The following is a 10096-nucleotide window of genomic DNA, read 5'->3' on the forward strand; positions in this document are numbered from 1 at the left end:
AGATCATAAGTGCATTTATAGATTAATTAGGTTAACAATAAAGGGTTGGGATTTATTTGGCGAAACAATACAGCATTTGGAATCATCCAAAGAAAGTAAAAAAGTTATATCAAGAATTGATACAAGGCTCTTCTTCTCTGACTTTATCAAAGAGGGATTAGAAATAAGAGACTCAACCAAATCACAAAGAGATGTTAAAGTGAGATATTCAGTCCTTTAAGCCCAGTGATCCAACAGTCAAAATCCTTATGTAAAATCACAAGATAAGAAAATGTGTCTTTTAGAGATATTCTTTGCTTAATCATGTTTAATTATGAATAATTATAATAATTTATGCGGATCAAATAAAACAAAGAATAATTATGTAATATAAACTGTAAATGTCATTTTTGCCTTCTTGAAGACATGGACTATTCTGCTTTAAGGAAGGAGGGCACAATGGATACCTTCTTTGTATATATTCTGCTTTTGTAGTTTTGCTTTCTTTTACTTTATCAGGTTTGTTTAGGTGGAGTCAATAAGGATGCATTTTCCTTCCTTCTACTCATCAAACTGGTTGGGCAAATAGGACTATCAATCAGACTCACCGACCGTACTGACAGCAACTTTACATTCATCTCTGTCTTTCTTCCCTGTTCCTGTCAGTGCAGTTCAATCTCTGGCCCTCTCTCATCTTAAATGGGAATATTGTTTGGAGACATGGTTTATTGGGGGGGGGGGGGGGGGAATGACCGTTCTATCCCCTTAAATCACAGATCCATATGGCTAGGCGTAGCCTGCACTACGGCACAGTGAACATTCTCCCATATATATAAAACCTTGATGTTGTTTAATTAGTTGTATTAATTGAGTGATTTAGAAGTGAGAATGCATTGATTAACTTGGAAAATGAGAATGGAGGGTAAGCATAGAAGATGGCCATTTGATGGACATTCAATTCGATTCACTTCATGGAAATAAAAGCTGCTTTATTGCCAGCTTCACTTCACTCTCAAATTCAAATATATTGAGTACAATTCAATGTATAGCATAGGAAGTAGGGGTGTAAATGAATAGTCGAAATCCGTTTCTGTATTCGTGTTCGTATCCGTTTAGTATTATCCGAATCCATCTGAAAACTAAACGGATGCGGATACGAATAGACTATAGCTATCCAAAAAGCTATATTTACATGTAAACGAATAAAATATTCAATCCGTATTCGTGTTTGTATCCGAATCCGTCCAAAAACTAATCGGATGCAGATGCAAAAATAGCACTATTCGAGCTGAATCCAATCCATTTACATCCCTAATAGGAAGTACCCATTTGTTTTACCCCAAAAAAAAAAAAAAAGTACCCATTTGCTTTTAGATATATTCTTTAACCCATAAAATAAACCATTAGTGTTTTTGTCTGCAATGGATTTCTCATATACTGAAATAAGAAAGGGAAAAAGATCTCTGTCCGGGAGTGTGGCCTATGCCATCACTCCCATGAATCTATCTCTCTTCTCTCTATATGAAAAGACACCTCTGTCCCTTTATTTTAAGGAGAAGAGAAATAGACACATGGGAGTGTTGGAGTAGCCCACACTCCCGTAAAACTGCTTCCCAATAAGAAATTATATTGTTTGAAATTGCACATAAAAAAGAGCTAGGAGAATCCTTCCAAATGTCTACAAACATGTCTCCACTTCCCATATGGCTGCTGACCCCACACCAGGCCAGACAAGGGCCCACTAGGAGTCAGACCGAGATCCACAAGGAGCCAGCAAGGGCCCACCGGGCCACACTTATAATGAATGAAGTTCCTTCGAAAGTTGAAACCTTTATGTAGTTTTTCCAATGTTTCCTAACATTTTCCATACATGATGATTTTTTTTTTTTTTTTTTTGGGAAAATGATAAGGGGACTGTAAGGTCAGCCAACTAAGGGAACCCCTAAATTAGAATGATCATCATGAAATAAAAAGCTTTTTTGAAATTAGGTAATGAATTAGGAGATACCATGTGAACCAATCCAATCTAGGTGGTCATGAAATAAAAAAGTTTCCCCTTGACTTTGCTATTCTTTCTTTCTTTTTTTTATGGATATTTAAATTATGATATGCATATGGAAGAAAATTCAAATCAATTAGACAAAATATATGATAATTATACATGAGTGGATCTTCATTTACAAAGTTTTCCAAAGTTATTAAGTAGAAGATCTACTTAGATTTAAGTTATCAATCATGGAAGCCAATTGATTCAATAAAATGTTGATCACAAGACAATGACCGAGTTTTCAATCGTGGGAATCACTAATATTCGATGGCAATGTAAGAAAGAATCTGCACACCACACCAATGTGTGTTTTAGACTTTAGAGAATAGTATCATTCACATAGGACACACATGGTTAGAATAAGAGAAAGAAAGAGAATGTCAATGTGAATCCCACTATTTATCATGTGAGAAGACGTATATTGGAATCTACACTTTTAGCGGCATTTGCTTCTTTTTCCTTAATTATTAAAAAGATAATTATTATATAGTCAAATAGCAGCATATTAATTATGGCTTCTTCACATCCCACCCCTTCCTCAATCAAATGTACAAAGATGGTGTAATTTTTATTGGGAAAAGTTTTCATACAGGGTTGTGTAAACCGTGTATGTGAAAAGGTCTCTCACAAAAAGTTGGAAAAATCATGAATCCCCACCAATTAATTAATGCTTTGAAACTCCCACCCTCTCACATACACGGTTTACATGACCGTGTATGAAAACTTTCCCCATTTTTATTTGGGAGAATGTTTCGTGTGCCGCATCGCAGGCTGTGCGCCCAGGCACATGGGCCTGCCACTCAGGGGGGGCAGGGTGGTCATTGCACCCACCCCCATGTGCCTGGTCGCAGCCTACGCTACAGCACAGAGAACAGGGCCCCTTTTTATTTTTAGGGAGAATATATGTTTTTTGTGCCAGGGGTGCAGGCTGCGCCCAGACACATGGGGGTGGGTACGATGACCTCCCTGCCCCCTAAGTGGCAGGCCCATGTGTCTGGGCGCAGCCTGTGCTGCAACACAGAGAACATGAGCCCTTATTTTTATTAGACCGATTCTTTTGAATAGCACTTTTTGATTTTAGAATGATTTCTATTTTCTATAGTATATGAGTATATGATTTGATCAAATAACCCCACAAGGATCTAGTCAAAGATTCTTTCAAGGAAATAAAATCCAAATCTTTTTCACCTAAAACAAACACTTAGAAAGAGTAAAATTGAAGAGTTACATGCCGTCCAGAGATATTCTTTTATAGAGTGCTTCTTGATTTTTACAAGGCTACAAGTTTTTCTTCTAGTATACCGATAGTCATTAAATGATTCGTTAAAGAAAAAAACTTGTTGTACCTAAGGCTGCGTTTGGCATGCATTCTAAGTCGATTTTGCATTTTTAAATGATAAAAATAAATGTTTTTATCGTTCAAGAATATGAAATCGACCTAGAATGCATACCAAACATAGCATTTTACCCAAAAAAAAAAATACCAAACATAGCCTAAGGTTGTAAAAACAAATTTGTAATCTTAAGTTTTTATCATTTCAATATAACATTTCTTTTTCCCAATGAAAGTAAATCCTCCCATTTCACAATATATTCGTGTAATATACAAAACATTCGTAGGTTTTGATAATTACCTTGACCTAAAATAACTTTTAGGAATAAAACAAATGGATGATCAAAAGAAACTAACAATTACCCTCTAGTAGAGATACAATTTGGACTAGGTGTGTTGTCAAGGAAAATACCAAATTACCAATACATGCAAAGGAATATGATTGATTTTGATCTAAAATGTGGCACGTCCCTGATTCATACCATTTCTTAGATATTCATTGACTGATATCCTAGCATTGACTTTTCAATTTAGAATTGGCACCGCTATGAGCAATTTAGATCCTCTACAGCGTGTTGCCTGTAGCGAGTCTGGATCCTCTCTAGCGTCATTGAAGAGGATTCCTCTCCAATAACGCTCTCCTAAGGCCACATGTCATAGCCATTCACGGAGACTTAACTCTGTTTCTTCATTCTTTTTTCTTTTTTTCTATTATTCTTTTTCCTCTCTCCCTCCTTTTAAGGAAACCATAAAACATGATTGAAGATGAAATAGGTAATTAAATCCAGAATCTAATATCAAATCTCTCTCTCTCTCTCTCTCTCTCTCTCTCTCTCTCTCTCTCTCTCTCTCATACCTTATGTGAAACAATTCTGCAACTCAATTAATTTTTGACAGATTCAGGTTCTCCTAAACGGATACAAACATGGATCGAATACGAATTTTTGAATATCCGTTGACATCCTTAATCGATACCTAATCCTAGATCCTCCAAGTTTTGATGGCATCAACCTCTATACCGATACAATCCGATACCAACTCCTCATTCCATGGTCTGGTCTAATCCATGGGAGTCTCTTTCTAGAATATATACCTTTGTGATAACACAGACCAGGGTGGCCTTCAGGCTGCGCTCAAGAATCAAGATACCTTACTAATAGAAAAAGAAAGAAAAAAAGATAAAGCAGAAACTTTACAGAAAAACGAAACTTCTTCTTTGCTTGTACCGAAAGAAGGCTCGTGTCTCTCTCTCTCTCTGTCATAAATGGAATCCAGCAGCTTATAGAGCATAAGATGCTTTAGAGTTCTATTCTGAAATGCCTTTTTTGGGTTTTTCGTTCGGCAGCTTCTAGTATGCTTTGCTCACCTTTTACTTTCTTTTCTCAACTCTCAAAGTCACAGTGAGAGTAATCTCGCTTACAATCCTCAAATATTATAGATACTTCGATCCATTCAGAAGAAAGGGTTTTCTATTGAGTCAAACGTTGTACCTTTAGGTTAAGAAAACAGGAAAAAGGACAAAAAGGAAAAAAGAACGAAGATTTCGCATAATACTTTTAATCGAAAAATTAATCTGATTTATTTCATAGCCTTCACTCAATGAGAAAGTATATTAATTCTACGGGATCAAATCAAACCCATAAGATGTTGAAGGGAATAAAAAGTGAAAAAAGAGAAGAGGTGTTAGGAGTGTGTGTCAAGGTGTTTCCCTTGTTCTCCTCACTTTTCAAGAAATTGAGACCTTAAAATCTAAATACATACACATACATGTACACCTTAGGAGGTAGTTTTCCTTCATCGACGGAGAAAGGAAAATCCCTTGATCGAGGAGTTCATATGGACAAAAATTTTTGCTGCAACTCTGGTTGCAGGAACTTTTCTTGTTCCCTGGTTGGCAGCCTGAGAAATGGAATAATTCACTTTCCCTTTGGTCCATTTCTTTGGCTACGAGCCTTAGCAACTGAAAAGTTCATGTAATCCTACCTAATAGCAACAAAATTTCGCAATTCAGATGATGTGCAAAGGTTATTGAAAACGTGGAGAGAGATATTATATATTGACTTCGTATAATAAGGAGAAGTATTTATGACCTTAGATGGGTGTATTTTTCCTTCACCAACAGTACAATATAACTTTTTCCTACGTCTCCATTTTCGTAGCTCATTAATTACAAGAGTCCCGGATAAACCAAAAATCGAAGACGTCTCTCATTATATCTTATGTATTTATGATCATATGTGTGCCATCTGGCCTCTATTGTGCCGCCCGATGTGCATCGCCACCTCGCAGATATTGCAGAGGATTTTAATACACCATGCACGAAAAGTTGATATCTGATATATTATTAATGATCGTAGCTAAAGCATTACAAGTAGAAATGAAACCTTCACGCATTCGATTGCAATCAGGATATTGGTCGGTCTGGCCGTTACAATCTGGATTGGATTGCAATCGGCCTCAACATCAGCCTTTTCCAGGCTTCTAGGGTTTTTGTTGTTTTTTTGTACAAGATCGACTCAAGACGGATCAGGGAGAATCAGGATTGGTCTCGTCGATTCTGATCCGATTCTTAAAACCCTATTTGTCACATATGGCAAAGTTTTAGAAATTGAGTTGAGGGGGTTCCTAACAGAATTTGGAATGTCAAATTCCTCCATTTCCTGGACCTATAAAATTTTTAATTCACATTTATTTTCGACAGGAAATGTTGGAAATTTTGGAAAGAGAGAAAAATATGACAAATAATGAAGGACAGAGATGAACATGCTTGGTTTTTTGGGCTTTCTCATTAAATATGCCACGTTGGAGTTGCACTGGGTCTGGTTTGAGAATTAAACTACTAATATTTTATTTATTTATTTATTTATTGTGATAGAAAGGGGGATTATTTAAAAAGACACAAAATGACGAGGGGGTGAATGTTCACATGCATGAGCATACGTGAATAACTCACTGTTCAGATGGAACAACATTCCCATAGAATAAATTCTATCTAAACACGTACGTGAAGCATTCGTATGCAAAGTTTTAAAAATTGAGATGATTAGAAATCAAAGAGAAAAGGTCAAAACTCTTGAAAATGGAATACTAAAGAAAGAAGAAACATTTCCACATATATTACATTTTTCAAAGGTTTTTAATTTAAAAAATCTTACAAATTGAATTCAAGGGATGCATGCTTGGTTGCATGAATCTCATCAAAGCTTTGTCAAATTGGGAGAGAGGAGTTTTGGGTATATTTTCAAACGCTCACATTTTTCTGTTTTGTTCATGACCGTGCATTATGTACAAATTATGTACAAAAATTGTGATGAAATTAAATCTTTGATTTATCTATGTTTATTTTATTAACAAAAAAAAAGAACGATGTTCTCTGTGTCACAACGTAAGCTGCGCCCAAGCACATGGGGGTGGGTGCATTGACCACCCTGCCCCCAAATTTTTATCCTCTCAATTTGCCTGCCCATACTTGACGTCAAGTACATCTAATAGAGGGAGGTGGAACCCACGTGGACCCCATCTCGGGTAGTGTGTTCAGGTAGGGGGTAGGATAGTCATTTCCACCCCCTCTATTAGATGTACTTAACGTCAAGTACGGACAGGCAAATTGAGAGGATAAAGTGATTAACAGGCCCATGTGCCTGGATACAGCCTGCGCTATGGCATAGAGAACATTCTCCCAAAATAAAAAGAAAATTTAAAATCAAATCAAAACATATTCTTTCCCTACATTAAAATGAGGTTTATAGCGAGAGAGGTCTCAACAGAGGCCGACGGCTGCCGAGCTGCATTTCATAGCGGCGGTGGTACACCGTACACTCCATGATCATGATCGCCATTGGCAATAAGAAGAGGTGATTGGATTGATGGAAAGATTTCCTCATCAAAGCATTTAATTTTGTTAAATAAAAGAGATTCCATTTTCATAACGTACGTTACTAGTATTCTCATTATAATGATTAAAATTATCATTTTCCTTTTTTAAAAAAAAAATTTGACTTTTGAGTTTGCAGTAGCAGAGAGAATCTAGACTTACATAACTCTCTGAGTCATAGATTTTAAAGATATTGATTTTGAGTGAGTTAAGCAAATAACATTGTTTTGAGGAGGAAATCTGTTTTTTGGAATATCTGAAAATAAGTTGCACACAGGCAAGAAGAAGATAACTATTTTTAACTAATTCTCATCTGAATATTGATTCCTCATCATCAACTCAACACACCTACCAGACACAAATACATGCATGCCCATGCACGTGTTGGATTATCCATATATCTTTTTCATGAAGGTCGTGCTTGGCTCGCTGGTCAAGTGCTTGAAAACAAGTCCCTTTGAAAACAGGGGTAAGACTACCTACATTTGACCTTCTCTCAAACCCTGCTAAACGCGGGAGCCTTGTGCAGATTTTATCAGTTTGATAAGAAAATAAGAAGAAGACGATTCAAGGCTTGTTTTTTGTCATGTAAATGTTGAAGAACAGATATCAGACAAACCCAGGAGAGAAAAGGTTTGAATATCTCATGGATCTATCTATCTATTCTACCATCTTATCAGACGATCTCTTCTGTCGCCTACAAATATTTCCTCCACCAACATTTTTACACAACAATAACTACAACAGCCCAGAGAGAATTATCATTAACTGCAAAATCAAAAAGAAAGAAAAAACAGAAAGAGAGAGAGAGAGAGAGAGAGAGAAACACTCAGATTCTCTCTTTCTCTCTCTTGTGCATTCGTCTTTGGTCACTCACCGTTCATCACCTTCTTTCTCTGAGAGTAGCATAGTAGAGAAGTGCATGCGCGAAACAATCGAGAAGCGTGCGTTCTTACGTGGAGCATCAGCATCAACCATTCCTCCAATACTAATCCTCCACGTGCTTCCACAACGTCACTCTTTTCTTTACCTTTGTATCCATCGCGCAAGTTGGGTCGGGTTCACAATACCCGGTATGTGGGTCCCATCCACCTTCATCATCTTCGCCACCGCAGCATAGCTCTGATGCGCCGCCGCCCCCGTCGCTGCTGCTGCCGTCGCCTCCCTCCCTCCCTTCTCTTCTACAGCTTTATTTTTTGTAACCTTCTTCGTCGTCTCAGCTTTATCCGCGGTGGCCGCCGCCGGGTCCCACTTCTGGCCGAAGAGAGTTCCCTGGGTCAGAAACTCGTGGGCCATGTAGCCAGCTAAGAGCCGGTTAGACAATGAAGGAACCGGAGTCGGAGCCGGAGTCGGATTCGGATTCGGATCTGGATCCTGAATCTGGTTAATCTTGGAGGTGGTTGGAGTTGACGATTTGTCTGTTTGAAGAAGACCTTCTCTATCCTTCCGTTTCCGTGACGCCCCGGGCGTCAAAACCCGACGGGGCTGGTCCGTCATTGGAATCGAGCGCTCTGTCGAAATCATGACACCTCAGCAAAGCGTCAATCTACTCTAATTTTAACCCAACAGAGGAAACTGCCCAAAATGTGGTCCCTCCTCTCGGTTACTGTAAAAAGTGAATGTCATTAAGGACCCCTCCTAGAGGTTAAAACTGTAAAAAGAAAAATAAAGCTTTAATGGAAAAAAGATATCCTTAAAAAATACAAAGGGGAAGATGGATGGAAGAGACAAGACTCAAAAGACGACGACGATTTAACACAGAGAGGATGAGAATAAAGGGTTGGAGACTTGGAGCAGGTAAGCGATGAGATCGGATCCAGATGACGGAAGTGGTCGGGAATCTGATGATTTCGCCGGCCGACTGTCGGCGATACCAGAAAGGTCGCCGCCGGTAGTAGAAGAAGAAGAAGAGTTGGTGAGATTTGGGTTTAAGATTACTACTTGAGAAGAAGGGAGGGGTTGGAGAGAAGAGGGTGGAGGAAGGGAAAGAAGAGAAGCGAGAGAGAGAGAGAGATTGAAATTTTGGCGAGAGAGAAGAGAACAGAATGGAGAGGAGGGATCGGCTTATTTATAGGGTTGAGCATTAATTGAGTAACCCTGATGTTCTGTCGAAATATCTAGAATGCCACTTTAATGACAAAAAAGCCCTCAGATATATTTTTTTGCTATTGTGGTCCCCAATATCTCTGAACGCTCAACCGCACATGCGATTGAAAACACTACACCGCGTTCCAAAGAGCATCATCATCTACCTTTCATGTTTTTTTTCGAAAATCACAAGGAAAGCAAAGATCCAACGGATGAGCTATCAGTTTGAGTGGTTGGACAGTCTGCTCCAATGATATCCGATGTCTCTGTGAGCCCCACCATGAAATTCCGAGCAGTTTCTCAGTTACTACCTCATATGAGATTGACCTCATGGAATCGCTTCTTCAAATCTCCGGATTTTAAAACTGAGGAACTAATCAATGATTTCAAATTACCATTATGACCTTTATATGTTGAAACGCTGAATCAGCTTCAATGGAAATTCGGAAAAAGGAATAGTTCATATGAAATGACCTCACTGCCCACTTCATTGGACTGTTCACCTATGCCGCCAGCTGAAAAAACCCTCTCTTTGGGAAACTACGGATCCAGGTCCTCTACAACATGGTTCTAAGTATCTGTATCGTATCGTCAGATATTGGTTTTGCAAGTCATCGATACCGATATCGTATCAGTAGCATGGTACGGACAAGGGATAAAATGATCAGAAAACTAATTTTTTTAAAGAAATTCGAGGGTAATTTTGCCCAATACAAATGATCCAAATCGATACTGTATTGATATCGTATCAGTTTTACAGGTTGCCAATATCCAT

At 38.2% G+C, this 10096-nt stretch overlaps 1 protein-coding gene across 1 annotated transcript; it reads right to left on the minus strand.

Annotated features, from left to right (window-relative positions):
• Positions 1 to 8148: 8148 nt before the first annotated feature.
• On the minus strand, positions 8149 to 9034 carry LOC122656313. The gene has a single exon (XM_043850796.1). It carries the CDS (start codon positions 8755 to 8757, stop codon positions 8260 to 8262), a length of 498 nt encoding a protein of 165 aa, XP_043706731.1. The 5' UTR covers positions 8758 to 9034; the 3' UTR covers positions 8149 to 8259.
• Positions 9035 to 10096: the final 1062 nt, after the last annotated feature.

This window comes from Telopea speciosissima, chromosome 3 (assembly GCF_018873765.1).
Source record: "Telopea speciosissima isolate NSW1024214 ecotype Mountain lineage chromosome 3, Tspe_v1, whole genome shotgun sequence".
NCBI lineage: Eukaryota > Viridiplantae > Streptophyta > Magnoliopsida > Proteales > Proteaceae > Telopea > Telopea speciosissima.